The sequence below is a fragment of the Melopsittacus undulatus genome, chromosome 14 (assembly GCF_012275295.1).
Source record: "Melopsittacus undulatus isolate bMelUnd1 chromosome 14, bMelUnd1.mat.Z, whole genome shotgun sequence".
Lineage (NCBI taxonomy): Eukaryota > Metazoa > Chordata > Aves > Psittaciformes > Psittaculidae > Melopsittacus > Melopsittacus undulatus.
Window position 1 is genome coordinate 1,728,612 of NC_047540.1, and position 18,734 is coordinate 1,747,345.

General features: G+C 45.8%; 1 protein-coding gene across 1 annotated transcript; it reads right to left on the reverse strand.

Annotated features, from left to right (window-relative positions):
* Nucleotides 1–594: 594 nt before the first annotated feature.
* Nucleotides 595–14,466, reverse strand: ZMPSTE24 (zinc metallopeptidase STE24). Its single transcript, XM_034069376.1, has 10 exons — nt 14,331–14,466; nt 12,862–13,008; nt 9,877–9,963; nt 7,617–7,733; nt 7,239–7,391; nt 5,541–5,682; nt 4,451–4,611; nt 3,923–4,027; nt 2,675–2,818; nt 595–2,375 (listed from the first exon to the last, which is right to left on the reverse strand). The coding sequence occupies exons 1-10, from the start codon at nt 14,445–14,447 to the stop codon at nt 2,151–2,153; spliced, it is 1,398 nt and encodes a 465-aa protein (XP_033925267.1). The 5' UTR covers nt 14,448–14,466; the 3' UTR covers nt 595–2,150.
* Nucleotides 14,467–18,734: the final 4,268 nt, after the last annotated feature.

An 18,734-nucleotide genomic window follows, 5' to 3' on the forward strand; every position in this document is an offset into this window, starting at 1 on the left:
CATCCCGATTTTAGTCCCCCTCCTTTCTCCTTCTGAGGCCTGAGACTTTCCTTCACCATGTCCTCCCTCCAGGCTCTCCTTACACCAGCAGGAAAAGCTGGTAAGGCAGGGAATGGGACACTGGAGCTATCAGGCTTTGGGCATGACACTGCTGGTCATTGCTCACCAGCCCCATGGTGCTGGTGTGGAGCGTGCTGCCAGCAACCTTCTGGGCTTGCCCTGAGCAGCCTGAGCATTATCAGCTAAAGGTAACAGAAGACAGAAACCTGATTCTTGCTGATTTTCTTGCCTCTCTTCAAAAGTGATCATTAACCAGAAGGGATGTGTGCCTAACTCCAGGACACACACCTTGCCACCGTGCTGGTTTGGATTCAAGTATTCCATGCTTCCATAGGAAGTGGCATTTCCTCCGTTATCCCACTTTACTCTCATTTGTGCCAAGCTGAATTCTTGAAACAGTCACAAAATTCAGTTTTGAGCCTCAGTTTTACCTAATGGATGAGACAAATGGGTTCTTCAGAGCACATGTAACACAGGTTTATGCCAATCAACATCTCAAACTCAAAACCTGACACATTGGTTTACTCTTCTGAATTCACAGATTCAAGTTAATCCTTTTATTTTAAAGGGCCATTTATTAAGTGCAGTTAACATGACAAATACTGGCTCCCCCTATTTGTGAAACTCTCTCCTAAATCCATTATCTATAGTTCAGCTTCATATTCACTAGGGTATAAACAGAATAAGGCATACAAAGGGCTTCCAGACACATCCTGTATCGTGTTGCACCTGAGACATCATTGTGCCCATCATCTTAGAAGGCATTGTTCCCTATAATCAGAAAAGCAAATTTAAGCTGTGGTGAATCCTCTGAGAATACTCTGGCACCTGAAACAATAGGAATTTGCTTCAACTTATCTCTTTGTACAGAGCTGAGCAGAACCTTTTCATGTACCCCAGACACACAAATCTGGGGCTTATGTGAAGTATTTGCATTCAGTCTGGTCCAAACCATTCTAAATCTATATATAAATCTATAGCTTGCTTTTAACAAGTAAATTTAGTTCCATCTTTCATCAGAAAAATCTGAGCTCATCAATGCAGAAGCCATTCCCACCACTTTGTCCTTTGCTGATCTGTATGAATAAACTGTGGCTTGGGCCATTTATATCAGAACAACATCAAGGAATATTTTCTAAGTATTCCAGCACTGCTCTTTTAGTTGGACCCATATTAATGGGAAACCCTCCATGGAGCAGAGGACAAACCTCAGGATGAAAATTTGGCTCTGAGAGACTTGATGCTTCCTTATCCCAGAAACTTTAGGCAAAGGACAAGAGAAATGGAGGAATTGAGGTATGGAAAAGCTGTCAATGGTTCTGCTCACAGGCCAAAGGGAGAAGAACTGAGAATGAGCAACTTTTTCTACCATATGGGTCCTGTTCTGCTTCCCAATAACATCCTTCCACACCCCCAGCAGCAGAGTGGAAGAGGAACCTAATCCCACTACAATGCTACTAAATACCGACTATGGCTCCTTACCAAGGAAGCCATGCATGTTTCTTCAGCTATAATTCATCCTTCTTCCCACACTTCAGAGAAAGGAGGTTTTATTAAGGAGCATTTTGAACTATGACAGACATAAACCCAGGAGAAAGGCCTGTACTTGCATTCAGCTTTTTAAACCAGCAGTGACTGGCAAGCACAAGCAGTGTTATACAAGAAATCAAGTCCTTCCAACCCTCTTCACTGTGAAGAGGGTTCAGCCTGGGGAAGTTCACAGAATGCTGGGAATGGGAAAAAAGATCAAAAGCAACATTCAAGGCATACACAAACCGAAACCTACAGGTGCTTTCAAGTTTTGTTTTCCTCCCTTTACAAGTCTATACTATGATACAGAGAGAAAAACCAGTGTGTGTGTGTGTGGGGAGAAGATCTTCACCCAGTACTTCTTTTACATTTCCACAGTTTTGTTTTTTGTTAAAAAAAAGTAATTTATAATTTAATACCTGTTTCAAGATTCTTGGATTATGGAGCTGTTAACATTGCACTTAACTGGCATCATCCATTTAATAAAAAGAAATTAAAATGCAGCTCTGAACTTTGCTTCTGAGATGGAAGCACTGTCTCTGAACCAGCAAAGATTCCTGTCACTCTTGCTTTGCAACTTTCAAGGCCTGAAGTCTTTCTAAAAGGGGTGGATGGGAGTAATGCCACATGGAAAAGATCCAGTCAGAAACTGGGAATCCTAAATTATCTTTGTTCAGCTTGATCAAAGCAGAATATAGGTCTTTAGCCTTCCCGAGTTCCTTGGCAAATGCATCTGCTTGAAACTCGAATCGACGGCTTAATACAGTCAAACAGAATGAGAGAACCTGTGGAGAGAAATACATTAAAACTGATTATACAATTCAGATATCTGCAGGTTCCTTATGGTAGCAGTAAGTACTTTACTGTCTACCTTCCCACATCCCACACATCACTGTGGCTGTAGAATGACCCCACTAAAGCTTATCCAGGCAGCACCTGAAACTGAGGGTCTTCCCAACATGGAGCAATAAGTCTTATTGGAACAAGATACCAGACAGAGCCCCAAGAAACCTCAAACTTCCCCCATGCAAGTCAAGATAAAATCATTATTTAAAGAGTATGATATATCTTGAAATCAATTTACCTCATTGTAAGGTGAAAAAATGAACTGGAAAATAATCATCAAGCCTATCAAGGTAGGCTGGGTGTCATAGAAACCAAATGCAGCAAAGAGCTCTTTTCGACCGATTAACACAGCAAACAAGAAGAAGCAGAGGAAGGAATTCATCTAGAAAAAGGAAACAACATTCTTAGATTATGATCTAAGTCTAAAACACAGCCTATTCACATTGCAGATTTGCATGGAAAAGCCACTGAAATAAAACCCCACAAATGGATACTTCAGAACAAATACACAGAGAGGAACAAACATCTGGCTTTTACATACACTAAAGAAACATTTTCTGAGCTCAAAGGTTAACATTAACTTAGCTAAACTTTTTGGTGGACCTGCCTGAATTTTAGCAATGGGTAGGAAATTGTCTGTCTCAGATGGTGACCATGGAAGTGAATCATAGAATCACAGAATCATAGAATAGTTAGGGGTGGAAAGGACCTTAAGATTGTCCAGTTCCAACCCCCTGCCATGGGCAGGGACACCTCACACTAAACCAGGGCACCCAAGGCTCTGTCCTATTTGGCCTTGAACACTGCCAGGAATGGAGCATTCACAACCTCCCTGGGCAACCCATTCCAGAGTAATGTCTGTTAGGGCACCACTCTATGAAGTACCATTCAGAACTGCCAAAAGCAGATGAAAATAGGGGAAGGGTAATTCTGGCAGGGGAAGATCACAACCACCAACTCACAGACCACCTACCTCAGGTATAACACCTCCTCAGAAGATTAAGGAGGTGCGAATCTTGCAAAGTGTAGGGAGCATGTGTATTAATCTACATGTTGGGCAAGTAAGTTTTAGCCAATCATGTAAGTGAACAACAATACATATGTATTACACGACTGAATATGTTAATGTTTGGCGTAGTTGTGATTTGGGCAGCACTGGTGTGATAGCTTTGTGGAATTATAACCTAGCACCCATCCCTGCAGACATGAAATAAACACCTCGACCCTGTGTGTTTACTGGCTTTCTGCATGCTTGATAAAAGAGCCCAGACTTGGCACAACACTACCAACCAGCTGGAGCAAGAAGGGGCAGGAAGGCCAGTGCATGTTCACTGTAGGCATAGCAAAATAAAAAACCAAGCACACATTCTGTTGCAGAGCAGGAGTATATTGTGTGAATGTGCACTTGCAAATCTGGAAGCAGGCACTGGGAAATGGCAATAGTAACAGAAGGCTTCAGGAAAACCACCCGTTTATCATAACTTACCTGGCTGATGATAATGTTTTTGATAGTGTGACCTAGTTTCCAGTGACCCAATTCGTGACCAAGTACAGCCAGAACTTCTTCATTTTTACATCCTTGCTTCTTATTCTGAGAGAATGTAACAAGGCAGAAGTAATATCAGCTAGGACTGAACACAAGTGAGTAAATTTCTTACTTATTATGCATGTGTGGATCTGTGTGTGTGTGAGTGTGTGTGAAGGAACATGAGCTAAAACCCAGAACAGGTTCCTTATTCAACCAATTTCAAGGAAGGCTCATGATTTACACACAGGGAACCAGAGTTTTGCTAAAGCCCCTGTTGATCTCTGCGGTCTCTTTGGTGCTATCTGTACCACTCACACAGCCCCATAAATTCCAAACAGAAGCTCAAGGATACTTTGGTGTTAAAATCATTAGATTCTGGATTTTAGCATCTCACTCAGGACATTTAAATTACATTAGAAAACACAAGGGAATATCCCACCAAGAAGCTAATGTGAACAATATGATGAAAACCAAAGATGAACTCACTTTGGTTTTAGACTTGGTATCTTCATTCTCACCCTCTTCTCCTTCTGCTGGCTCTTTGTTCAAGGCAGAATAGTCTTCCAAGAGGGTGTCGAAGAGTACTATCCGCTTATTCTTGAAGAAGCCATAGAAATAAGCATTGCTATGAGAAGAACGCTTAGAACCTGATGAGAAAAATGTACATTAAAGACCATGATGTGACTAATCCCATGCACTGAAGACTGAGCAGTATTATATAGAACAGACTCTTCCGAATGAATTCTCAAAGTCCCCAGATGAAGAGCACACAAACTCAAGCAGATAAATATGCAGGTTGGAGCATACTTTAAAATGATGTAATGATGACCTCATTTACTGACTCCAAGTGAGAATTTGTTTCATACATAACATTTAATTACTAAAATCACTAAAAACAAAAGAGCTGTCACATGAAGATCTAATATCCAGGAAAAAAGCCATTTCCATTGCAGTTTCAGGTTCAGAGTGGAAACAGCATTCTGCACAGAACAACTGCTGCCCTCCTAGCAAAGGCCCTGGGACCAGTATGTTTACAATTCTTTCAATGTGCCAGCAAAGATGACTCAAAACAGATAAGGATGAAGAGGTTAGAAACAGATAAGGAGAAGAAGAGATGAGCTACAGATTCCAGTGCCTCTCCAGCTTTCTTGTAGCCTCTTTAGGCGCTGGAAACTGCTCTAAAGTCTCCCCGGAGCCTTCTCTTCTCCAGGCTGAGCAAGCCCTCTCTTGATGCTAAGCTGGGACAAGAAAAGATAAAAAGAATAATAGACTTTTCCTCTGGTTTGAAGTTCTAAAACTGGAAAATTTTAATTGTTGCTTCCATTTCTGACTTGTGCTATCGGTTTCCAGCCTACAGTGCCAAAATAAGTCTTCCACGTTGTTGCTGAGTTAAGGCTGTACATTCAGCTTCCCTTTCCTGACCTCGAAGTGAGGAAAAGGAAATGGTACAGACATTGACAGGTATTACAGTAGCTGAGGAATGTAAACAACTGCCCTACAATTGTCCACAATCAAAGCTAAAAACCCACAAATGCAAAATTACAAAGTTTATTTATTAAAAAAACCAAATTCTCACCTTCCACAACATACACCTTCGTCAGGGGGAAGTCAATGCTCTTTGCCATGGTTTCAATTTGTTGCTTGAGCTCTCCCTCAGGAAGCGGAATGAATTTATCAAACAGAGGTGCAATATAGTCTGCATAGATTGTAACAAGCACCTGCAAACACATCCAGATGATACAGATGTTACAAACAAGACACACAAATGTGTGGTGAGTTCAGTTTCAAGGGGCTGGCAAAGCAAAAAACAATACTAGTTTGGGATAGTGAAGTGGCAGACAAGGAAATGTGGTATCAGTTCTGGTCCTTGTGGATGGTGGCAAATGCCTTGTGGGGGTGGTTGAAGCAATGGAAGCAGAGCAACTGGCAATGCAGAGGTAAACCCATCTGGGCTGCTGCACTGTGGCAAGATGTCACTGCCTGGGTGCAGAACCTGGTGGTGAAGGTACGCCATGGAGATGCTCATGTACCCAGGAGTCAGGGCACTGAGGAACACCAGGACAACCCAGAGGTGGATCAAGCAGCTGAGATTGAAGTCACTCAGATGGATTTAGACTGGCAATACAAGAGTGAACTATTTCTAGCCCAGTGGGCCCATGACATCTTAGGCCACCGAGGCACAGATGCAACATATAGATGAGCTCATGATCGAGGGGTGTGCTTAATGGACACTATTGTCCAGGTTATTCATGAATGTGAATATGCTGCAATTAAGCAAGCCAAGTGGTTAAAGCCTCTCTGGTATGGAAGACAATGCCTGAAGTACAAATATGGGGAGGCCTGTGAGACTGACTATATCACCATTCAGAAAGTTTCCTATGAGATCATACAACACTTTTTATTATATTTATTTTAAGGAAAATACAGGAAGAATAAAAGCAGTCCATGACTGGTATAAAGGAAGCTAAGGGGTAAAAAACCACTTAGGTGTAGGAATGAGGGCAGGCCATTGCAGAAGATCCTGTATCTTCTCTCAATCCTGAAACTATCAGTTGTTTCAATATTTCAGCTTAATCCTCCCATGACAAAGCAAGTCCTGAAAGCCTTTAAGACTAAAGACTTTAAATATCAGTGAGGAACTAATATCTCCCTGGTTTTGCAAATCATATGGCTATACTAGAACAACCCACAAGTATGGACTGCTCCACTGAGGCTTACGGTGTATATGAAAAGACCCTTTCAATATAAGCCCTGAAAACATCAGTTACCAATTCAGTGTAGCAAAGCAGCTCTATAAGCAGAACCAGGAGTGGAAAATTGCCACTCATCTCAATACAAAGAAATGCAACTGAGATGTGGTGTTTGATAACCTGCAGGAAAAGCCCCACGGAAACTTTACTGCTGAGAGCACATGCTGCTTTGCCTTGCCAAACTGCTGGCAGCTCTCCCTGTGCCCTTTCTATACTTAAGAAAAAGGAACTTCTCACCAGTGTGTTCTACTTCCAGTATCTGTATTAAAGCTTTTTGAACGTTTAATTTTCAATTGATGAAGACACTCCAGTATTAAATACAGAAAATCTAAGATAATACATTTATGTGAACAATTAATATGAGCTATTCTTCCTGAACAAGTACACTGAGAGCAGGACACACAGGTACAGTTTGTAGACACTAAACTCCTGGGAGATGTAGATTTTTCTCCATTTCCTTTGCACACTGAGCCATGCAATTAAATTACCATTTGGAAGAAATCCCACCACATTCTCATACTCACCAAGGAAACAACTAATGTGAAGAGCCAGGCATAGATGAAGAAATAGTCTCCCCCTATTTTAATAATGTAAAGCAGAAGGGATGTCACTGGCAACAGAATACATTGAGTCACGACAAACTTCTTGATAGCATCCTTAAAGAAAAATCCCAGTGTCTGTAAAGAGAAGAGATCAGTGATGTTTGCAATGTAAATACTGATGTGCCACTGTGGGTAATGAACTGATCCCTTCAGGGGATGCACGCAAACAAAATAAGACAGATCACACAACAGCAATACCAATGGGATGAAGAAATTAGTCAGTTAAGAAAAGGTGTCAGAACCCTTATTTTGTGTTGCACATACATACTTCATTAAAGAAAGAAAGAAAAATTGAAGTACCTGTTGATTGAAGCCATGTTTTTCTTCTATGACAAATGTGTTATACAAACTCCATGGGAGACCAGTCACTGCACTGAAGAGTGTTGCAAGGAGCAGAAATACCAATGACTGAACAATCTGTGGGAAAAAAACAAAGTCAAAATACACCTCATCATTACTGACCTGTACTGTCATTAATATCACAGGTGTTAAAAATGGATTTTATGCCAGTGGTTTAACTGAAACTGGTTAAAAGAATGATTTCTGTGAATAAATCCACAGGAATTACATGATTGTGAGGATCAGATTACTTAATACTTCCTATGTTAAAGAAAAATACACTGATGCAACAAATTTAAATATAAGGATTTGGGATACGAATTAGGATAGATACCTCATCCAAAGCACAAAGACAACATAATGGTAGCCTCCAATTTCCCACTCTTTTACTGTGCAGGAAGATCACAGCCAGGATTAGCAAAAGGAAACACCCAAACAAAAAGTCTCCCAAAACCCAAACCCATCATCTCATTTGACAAGCAGCTTTGAGACAGAATCATAGAATAGTTAGGGTTGGAAAGGACCTTAGGATCATCTAATTCCAACCCCCTGCCATGGGCAGGGACACCTCACACTAAACCAAGGCACCCAAGTCTTCATCCAACCTGGCCTTGAACACTGCCAGGGATGGAGCATTCACAGCCTCCCTGGGCAACCCATTCCAGTGCCTCAGCACCCTCACAGGAAAGAATTTCTTCCTTAGATCCAATCTAAACTTCCCCTGTTTCAGTTTCAACCCATCACCCCTTGTTCTGTCACTACAGTCCCTAATGAACAGTCCATCCCCAGCATCCCTATAGGCCCCTTCAGACACTGGAAGCTGTTCTGAGGTCTCCAGTTTCTCTTCTCCAGGCTGAACAGCCCCAACTTTCTCAGCCTGGCTCCATACAGGAGCTGCTCCAGCCCCTGATCATCCTCGTGGCCTCCTCTGGACTTGTTCCAACAGTTCCATGTCCTTTTCATGCTGAGGACACCAGAACTGCACACAATGCTCCAGGTGAGGTCTGACGAGAGCAGAGCAGAGGGGCAGGATCAGCTCCTTCACCTGCTGGTCACGCTCCTTTTGATGCAGCCCAGGATACGGTTGGTTTCTGGGCTGTGAGCTCACACTGCAGCTGCTCATGTTCATTTGCTCATTGACCAACACCCCCAAGTCCTTCTCCCCAGGGCTGCACCGAATTTCCTTTTCACCCAACCTGCAGCTGTGCCTGGGATTGCTCTGACCCAGGTGTAGGACCTTGCACTTAGCATGGTTATACTCCATAAGGTTGGCATCAGCCCACCCCACAAGTGTGTCAAGGTCCCTCTGGATGGCATTCCTTCCCTCCAGCGTATGAACAGAACCACACAGCTCGGTGTTATCGGCAAACTTGCTGAGGGCACACTCAATCCCACTGTCCATGTCACTGACAAAGATATTAAACAAGACTGGTCCCAACACCGATCCCTGAGGGACACCACTCATTACTGGTCTCCAGCTGGACATTGAGCCATTGACCACAACTCTTTGAGTGCGACCATCCAGCCAGTTCTTTATCCACCGAGTGCTCCACCTATCAAATTGATGACACTCCAATTTAGAGACAAGGATGTTGTGTGGGGCAGTGTTAAACGCTTTGCAGAAGTCCAGGTAGATGACGTCAACTGCTCCACCCCTGTCCATCATTTCCATGGCCCCATCATAGAAGGCCACCAAACAGGTCAGGCAGGATTTCCCCTTAGTGAGGCCATGCTGGCTGTCACCAAGCACCTGGTTGTTTTTCATGTGCCCTAGCATGCCTTCCAGGAGAATCTGCTCCCAGATTTTGCCAGGCACAGAGGTGACACTGACTGCTCTGTAGTTCCCTGTGTCACCCCTTTCCCCCTTCTTGAAAATGGGGTTATATTTCCCTTTTTCCAGTCATTGGGAACTTCACCTGACTGCCAGGATGGCCAGTGGCTGAGCAACTTCATTCACCAGCTCCTCCAGGACCTGAAGATGGATTTCATCAGGACTTGTGCACATTCAGGTTCTTAACATGGCCTCAAACCAGATCCTCTCCTACAGTGGGCCTAAGGTCTCCATTCTCACAGTCACGTGTAACTTGCATGTCACACACTGGCTGTGCTTCTCAGACTCACACAATTGTTCTGGTCACCAGAAAATCTGTTATTTTCACTATATTGTGCCTGTAGCTAAATCCCACTTAAATGCAAGCTTAAAAATGGAAGAGCTGCTCACCTCATATTCTGGTCCAAACCCAGCACTGCCAGAGATCTGACCAGACAGATTCCAGAGAAAAGGAATTCCTCCACAGAGGAGGATCATCTGAAAACAAAAGCACATACCACAGAGGCAATATGAAACAGACTGCATCTTATTCCACTAGAATTTCAGGACCTTTGAAGGGTGAATGACAGAAGTTTGATAATTAGGCTTTTTGTCCCCCTCTGATCTTAGCAGTGCACAGAAAAGCCTGGAGCATCTGGCAATGCTTCATTTTTACTTTAGAGAAGCAGAGATCAGGTCCAGCTTCTTTATTTCCTGGGAAACACAAGCACATTTCCAAGCCAATTTACTGCAGACTTTGCTGCTATATTGGCTCAGTCATAAGGTGTATTTTTCAGACCTTAAAATTCATTTGCCAGGTGGCTGGCTGTATAACACATCTCTAGGAGGAGGAGTATACAAGATTCAGCAGCTTGTCTGAGCTGGAACAGTCTCTCCTGCATTCCCTACCCAGAGAAAGGCATTCAGAATCAGGCTGTAATCACACTTTCACTATTAGTGCTGCCTCAGCCATTTTAAAGAAGCTTTATGCCTTGTGCCTGTCTGGCAATGCCTCCTGCCATACAGGCTGCCAAGGGAGTGGACTACTCAGGACACACCATCAAAGAAAGGCTTGAGACAGAGCTACTGAAGTAAGTGCTAATTGTAGTTCAAGGCAGGAGCTGGTAGCGTTTGTTAAGCAGCTTGACTTCCAAATGTTTCATACTGACTTCTTTAGCACATTATGCATCACTATACATAAAAATCAGTTTTCAAGGCTTCCAGTATAGGCAGGACCTGGTTTTTACTTAGCTATTTTTAAAAGGGTTACTCTTATAACCTGCATTTTTGGAGTGTCAACAGGAGATGGAAAGGATCAAAGCAGGCTTGGTTCTCCTTTGCAGGCTACCTGTAAGTTTCAGACCTGGAAATCCCAAAAGTACCACCCTGAACAATGACAGGTATTAGCATGATGTTGACCCTACTTATTAGTTAAGAAGAAACCCACATAATTAAAGGCTGAAATAAAGCACAGCAGTAATCCTAGCTCAGCATCTCCCCTTCAATTAACTTGGTTAACTGAATCATACTTCTAGAAAGTGTTGCAAACTGTCATCCAATTCATCAACTTTGGCCATAAAAGCCTCTTTCAAGTTCAGGCAGTTCTCGAAGCCAACCAAAGATGCAGTTTACACTCTAAGGAAGTGGCAAACCCAGAGAGCAGAGGCCACCTCACTTCAGCTCTGCTGGAATCTGATAATCCCAGACAGATACTGAGAAATGGAAAGGCACAACTCAGTAACCCAGAAAGGGACAGTAACTCATCATCACATACATGTCAAGAAGAAACTGCATACACCATACACATCAGAGACCTCAGCTTGATTGTAGAGTAGAAGCACTGAATCATTTAGGTTGGAAAGACCTTTCAGATCATCCAGTCCAACTGTTAACCCAGCACTGCCAAGGCCACCACTAAACCATGTCCCTCAGTGCCACATCTACTTCACTGATAGTGACTCTAGCCCTGCCCTGGGCAGCCTGTCCCAATGCCTGAGGGAAGGAATTGTTCCTCAGCTCCATCTAAACCTGCCCTGATGCAGCTTGAGGCCGTTTCCTCTTGTCCCATCCCTTGTTCCTTGGGAACAGAGTCCAGCCCCTTCTGGCTCCATCCTCCTGTCAGCACTTGTAGGGAGCCATCAGGCTGCCCCTGAGCCTTCTCCATCTGAACCCCCCAGCTCCCTCAGCCATTCCCCATCTCTCTTGTGCTCCAGGCCCTGCTCCAGCCCCATTGCCCTTCTCTGGCCCCATCCAGCCCCTCAAGGTCTCTGTTTCAGTGAGGGGCCCAGAACTGAACACAGGATTCGAGGTGCAGCCTCACCAGTGCCCAGTGCAGGGGGACAATCACTGCCCTGGCCCTGCTGGCCACACAACTGCTGATGCAGGATGCCATCAGCCTTCTCAGCTGTCTGGACACATGTACATTTTGACAAGCTCCTACAAAATGAAACGAGGTCCAGGTTAGGCCGCACAAAAGAGATAAGGAATGCAAACATTAAGAGGGGCTACAATGCTTAAGTGCAAGTTTCGAATCTCTGTTAGAGAATCATAGAATCATGGAATAGTTAGTGTTGGAAAGGACCTTAAGATCATCCAGTTCCAACACCTCTGCCATGGGCAGGGACACCTCACACTATACCAGGTCGCCCAAGCCTCTACCATGTCACCCAAGGCTCTATGTTATAGAGCTACATCACTTACACTACCTTAACAGTACTATTTTCAGTGCCTTTTATAATGGACCTTTTTGCTTCCTTAAGTTCATCACATAGTAGATCATACTCTAATTATATTCTGCAATGCCAGACATTTTGGAATTCCTTTTTGACCCAGTTGTGCTACTGATGAGCAGCACATTTCAGTCAGAAAATCTTTAAGACTGTTTGTAAAACACACATGGAAATACTTTGTTTTAACTCAGTGGGTCTGGTTCTTCATATATGTGAACGCTACCGGCCCAGTGCAACTGTTCTTCCACTTAAGAAGTATCCATTGGTACTCTTCTTGTTCTCACAGGCTTTTCTTTCTACCTGGCTTTCTTCTCTAGAAGTTAAAGGAGTCACATGCCTCCAAACACAGAAAAAGGCCTGTATTGTGATAATGTGAAGTAATTCTAAAGTTGCTTATTTGGCAGTGGAAAGCACACTATAGTGTCAGTTGTACAGTATGACTCAGCATGGCATAGAGAAATTACTTGCTGTCTGAATAATTCCTTCTTTTTATATGGTAAATACAGCTACAACCAAGAAATTCTAGGCCTTCCAAATGTCCGTGTTTGACATCAGACTGCAGAATGCCACCACTGCAGGTGCATGGGACCACCAAAATCAAAGTATTGCACAGTTTAAGTACCTGGAAAGTATCATACTAGTGCTGGAGTAGAGCTTAGGTACTTACAGTGCCCTCAAGCTCTGAATAGAGGCCTGACCAGAAGCTGAAGGTACTTTTGTCCAGCTGATAGAGACGAGATTTCTCAAAGGTCTCAGAATCCATGATCTGCCCCAGCTCCTGTGGTACATGCGTTGTTGTTCTGTAGACCCGCCTCTGGGAAAGGCAAAGAGAAACATAAGGTCTAGAGACTGTTTCTAAGGAGATAAATGAGATTTTCACATAACACACAGCAGATCCCATGGGCCAGCCCAGGAAGTTAAAAACAAAAGGAGAACAAGAAATGAAACAACCCACAGATAACAAATACTCCTAAAATCCTATTTTCCATCAAGCTCCAAATATAAAACTGAGGCATTATTATTACATTACAATCAGAAACTGAGCTGCCTACTTCTTATTTCTACCTAAAGATCACACAAACTCCATTTCCACAGGATGTGACCTCCTGCAGCAGTTTGAAGCTACACACCAGATCTTCACCAGCAAACATCTCTGTGATGTGCTGCACAAAGGAACGTTTCCGTTGCTGTACTCACAACTTCCACAGTTTTAAAGACTGAAAGCCCTTATCCCACCCACTGCCTTGTCCCAGTGTATTTATCCCTTCTCCAAGGAAGGGCTCCTACCCTTTATCAGCTCAGAATGCATTCCTGCTGGGAGCAGAGGACCGGGCAGCTCGTTCACCTGATCTCATGGCTCACAAGAGCTTTCCCCAGCGATGGAGTTCACTTCCTCACAGCAGCCTGGGTGCTGGTTTGCTTTGCATGTGTGACCAGTGTGGCTAACACCAGTCTGCTGCCTGCTGCCAACCACCACCGAAGGCTTCTCCCTCTCTATTCCACCCCAGGAACACGCCAAAAAGCGACAGAGCCAGGACAGGGGACCCGAGCTACCCACAGGACATCCCATGCTGTACAAACTACACTGAACCATAACACATGAAGCAGAGGAAGAAGAGGGGGGGAGGTGACTTCCAAGGTGGCTGCTGTTGGAGCCTGACTGACCCGGCAGTGCCCTGCTCGCAGGCTGCGGTGAGCAATTGCCTCTGCAGCACTACTGGGCCTATTTCCCCATCCCCTTCACATATGAGGCCGCCCTTACCTCAACCCAAGGGGGGGTTTCTCCCACTCCTGCTCTTCCCATTCCCTAACCTGTTGGGTGATGGAGCCGCTGCCGCTCAACCCCGCACGGGGTCAGACTCCTCCAACCCCCCCTCCTCACAGCGGTGCCGGTCAGCGGCCCCCGGGGCAGCTTCCCCATGTGTGGGGAGCGCCATAGAGGGGATCCACGACCGGCCCCAGCCCTTTCCCCCTGCCAGAGCACCCGGAACCCGCCGGGGGCAAACCCCAGCCCCGCTGCCTCGGCCGGGCCGGGGCCGAGCTCTCCCCACACCGCTCGGGCCGGGGCCCAGCTCTCCCCACACCGCTCGGGCCGGCCCCACACAAGCAGCCGGGCCCAGCCCCCGTCCCCCATACCTGCCGGTGCGCCAGGAAGGCCTCCCACAGGTACACGGCCCACGAGAAGAGCAGCACGGAGCAGAAGATGCGCTGCTCGGCCGGCAGCTCAGCCCACAGCGCACCGGGCAGCGCCATGGCCGCGCCGAGCCAGCGCCCGTCCGCCCGCTGCGGCGCCGCCTGGCGGCCGGAGGACCGAGGAGGGGCGCGGCCGGGGCCTGAGCGGAGCGGGGCTGAGCCGGGGCCTTCAGCCGGGGGCCGGTAGCGGCTGCTCCAGAGGGGCTTGGGCGAGGAGGAGGAGAGCGGCGAGGGGTGGGAAGGCAGAAGCCTCCCCTGATGCTCACGGGTGAAGATGAAGGGACCGATGTTATGGAAGTTCAGTGTTTGCGGTACAAGTGTGTTAGCTTTGCTGACCACAGTGTGATGAGGCAGTGGCATTTACAATCATAGAATCATAGAAGAGTTTGGGTTGGAAAGGACCTTAAGATCACCCAGTTCCAACCCCCTGCCATGGGCAGGGACACCTCACACTAAACCAGGTCACCCAAGGCTCTGTCCAACCTGAACACTGCCAGGGATGGAGCATTCACAACCTCCCTGGGCAACCCATTCCAGTGCCTCAGCACCCTCACAGGAAAGAATTCCTTCCTTAGATCCAATCTAAACTTCCCCTGTTTCAGTCTGAACCCATCACCCCTTGTCCTGTCACTGCAGTCCCTAATGAAGAGTCCCTCTCCAGCATCCTTGTAGCCCCCTTCAGACACTGGAAGCTGCTCTGAGGTCTCCAGCAGCTTCTCTTCTCCAGGCTGAACAGCCCCAATGTTCTCAGCCTGGCTCCATACAGGAGCTGCTCCAGCCCCTGAGCATCCTCGTGGCCTCCTCTGGACTTGTTCCAACAGTTCCATGTCCTTTTCATGCTGAGGACACCAGAACTGCACACAATGCTCCAGGTGAGGTCTGATGAGAGCAGAGCAGAGGGGCAGGATCAGCTCCTTTCTCTGGGGACTTTAGTTCATACTGAAATAAAACAGAATCAAGGACAGCCCAGCCCTGGAAATGAGGACTTTGCTTCCTGGAGGCTTGAAGCTGCCCATGAAGGATAAAGGAGGACACCTTATCCCTGCTCCCACAGACGAGGTACCAGGACAGGAAGGAGGTGCTGGGCCTCACACAGCACATGGAGCTCTGAAGCAGTGCCACCACCATGGTGATCCACCCAAACCTCCATGAGAGCCTCTGTAGGGGAACTGTTGGAAGCATAAAACCCCTGGAGGCAATGCCAAAGCTCAAGGTGAGCCCCAGGGTGACTGCAGCAACATGGAGGCCATGCTGAGGCCTGGTGGTTTGTGCTGAGGTGGAACATGGAGGGGGCAGAAGTTCTGTTGCCAGCATGGCCACAGCGCAAGGACTCGAGCTGCAGGTCACACAAGCAATGGTTGCCAGCAAAGGTTTGAGCACCCTGCAGCCCACAGCACCTTGTGCAAGTATGGTTAACAAGGCCTAAAGGTACATGGGGTTAGCACCTGAGTGGGGGTGAGTTCCACACCGCATTGCGGGGATGGCTGGATGGGTTTGTCCTTGCCCTCCCCAGAAGGGACGCCTATGGGGAAGTCTTGCAATGACTCCTCTAGGGGAAACTGTTAAGTCCTGTTTAAGATAAACCAGGCTGGAAGAGCACATGTTCCACAGAGTCATTTGTTTGGCTGGTTGCTCTGGGACTTCCCATTGCAGCCAGGCAGACACTGCTGCAGGGGAATGCCAATGATGTGGGTTCTTTCCTTGTTTAAACCAGGGAAGAATCCAAAGGAATTGGCCCCTCCTGGTCAAGCCACTGGAGATTGCCCCAGAGAGAGCAGAACTGGGCACATTCACGTCAGTGTTGTGGTTTCAGCCCAGCTGGTCACTCACACCCGAATCTGATCCCTCCCGGCTTCTCTGATCTTCACCAGCAGAGACTGAAAAGTCATTGATCAGGGTAAGTATTACTCAGCAACAGCTAAACCATCACTGTGTTATCAGCACTGTTCTCAGCCTAAAGCTGAAAACATGGCACTGCACTAGCTGCTAGGAAGGAGACACACAGCTGTTAGTGCTGAGCCCAGGACAATGAGGAGGGCTGTGATTCCAGTCTGAGCTGTTAATTTTTGCCACTGAGTAAGCAAAGGGCAGGACCTGCAGTTGTGGGTGAGGAGACAATGCCTGAGGTTACTCTTGTAAAGGAGGACAAGATGGGAAACAAGCTCAGGAAGAAAACTGGAGAGACTGGACTATAGCAGAGAATCCTGCTTAGGGACTGACATACGGAGTTTGGGACACTGGGGTAATGAGAGATGTCAGGATACTGAGCCTGAGCAAGGCCTAAGCAGGCATGTGAAGGCATCCAAATGGGATACATACCTCTCACATTAGTTGTAGCCCCAATAGCATTAATAACTTGCATCTTTGAGTTGCAGCCCTATTTCTTTGCCCTGTAATGCTAGAGGTACTCAACTGTATGCTGCTATTACTGGGTTAGTTTTCTAATGTTTCAAGGAGTTAAAAAGTGCCAGAGCTGTTTCATTTGCCAGACACAGATGAAAGCAGATTACAGCCAGGAACAGAGGAGAAGCAGAGAACCCTCCTGGTGGTAACATTCAGTGCCTCAGGCACCTCTGTGAGCATTCAGAGCTGACTTGTACCAGCACTGCCATCAATAGCAGAGCAGCAATCCCCTTCTCCCCCTCTCCCACTCCCTCTGCTTGCACATTTACATGGTTTTGTAGCAAGGACCAAAGAATTCATCAGTGTTAAAATACTTTAAGCCTTTCTTGTCATGGTTTTTGCCCAACCCAGATCACTCTGAAGGCATGAACCAGATGAAGTATCTTAGGAAGTGGAAAGATACAGAGCCCTTATGGAAATCAAGTATTGGAGTCAAAACACATTTGGTACTGTAATGTTAAGTGAAGACAGCAATAGATGGTGCTGAAATCCACAGAGGTTGCTGTAGCAGTACTGGGGACACATCCTTCTGAGGTCCCCCTTCCTGATCCCCACCACTGGTAGGCAATTAGAAAGATCAGATAAATGGGCCTAAGAAGAAATCAGCATGTGCACTCAAACTGTGTCATTTGGATGGTGAGACATCCATCATCACCTTGCTCAGAAGGTAATACATGCTGGTGATAATGGAGTTCAAAGTTGAACCAAATCATCTGGTATCTGAAACATAAGACAATCTCTTTTAAGTGGGAAGTAGATGTTCCTGCTGCTTGCAAGGGGGTTGGACTAGATGAGCTCTGAAGGTCCCTTTCAACCCAAACCATTCTGTGCCTCTGATTGGTATCTTTCACAACAAGTATGAATACAACTTGAGAGCTCTGTATTAAAAAACCCCAGTTGTGCCCAGAATGCCACATAACCAGAGGAAAATGCTTTCAAGGTGCTTGTGTCTGACCACTGAGGAAAACCCATGCACCACTTCCTAACTACAGCTCTTGGGCTGAAGAACAGAGCAGGAAGTGTCTCCATACCTGACAGACAGAAATGATGCCTGTCTCTTTACCTTGCCCACAGCAATTCAAGACAGCAGCTAACTCACCAGGGTCTAGAGAATACTTCAGAGATGTAACCTGCCAAAGCTTGTCTGTGTATAGGGGTGGTAGTTTACAGACTTGAGCAACTCTCACTACGTAAGAGCAAGTTACCTTCGAGGAACTGAAAGTTTCACACGTGACCACGCTGTGGGATTACAAAATACAACTGTCATAAAATTCATGCTTCATATGCAAATTTGTTTGTACAAGTGGCAGGATTAGTTACTTTCATAGGAAAGCTGAACACTGAAGAATTTTAATGCTCAGCTTAAGCACAGCAGGACTGTATAAAGGTGATTTTGTATTGCATTGTGGCAAAGTCTTTGGTGGCAGGTTTGCAGGACTTCACATTAACAGTATACCAGAAATGTAAACTCGGTTTTAAAATGCTAGATCCACAGACTGGAGCTTGACAGAAGGAAGTAGGACGCTATGCTCCAAAGGGAGTAGCAAGGCTGCACCACTGTGTATTTTACTTTGTTACTCACTCTACAAGGATGTGTGGTACCTACAAACCTACATTTTGAATTGTGCCTTTTGACAATCAGTTGTAAGTGAGCCCACTCCAATGTTCATGGTAGAACAGGCAGAGAGATGCACGGTCAGGTACACTGGAGAAGATGAACATTTGCAAGGCTTGCTGTGATTGCTGTTTGGTCATTAGCATCCTCACTAATGAGAGACTGGAAAATACCAGTAAGGGAAAGAGACCCTGGGCCTCATGGTGCATCCAGAAGTACAACAAGAAATGACACACAGAAAAACAAGAAACAGATGATAAAATATCAGATTACTCCTCTGGTGAAACTTCCAGCTGGTTTATTTGTTATCAAAAAAGCTAACGAGGGAA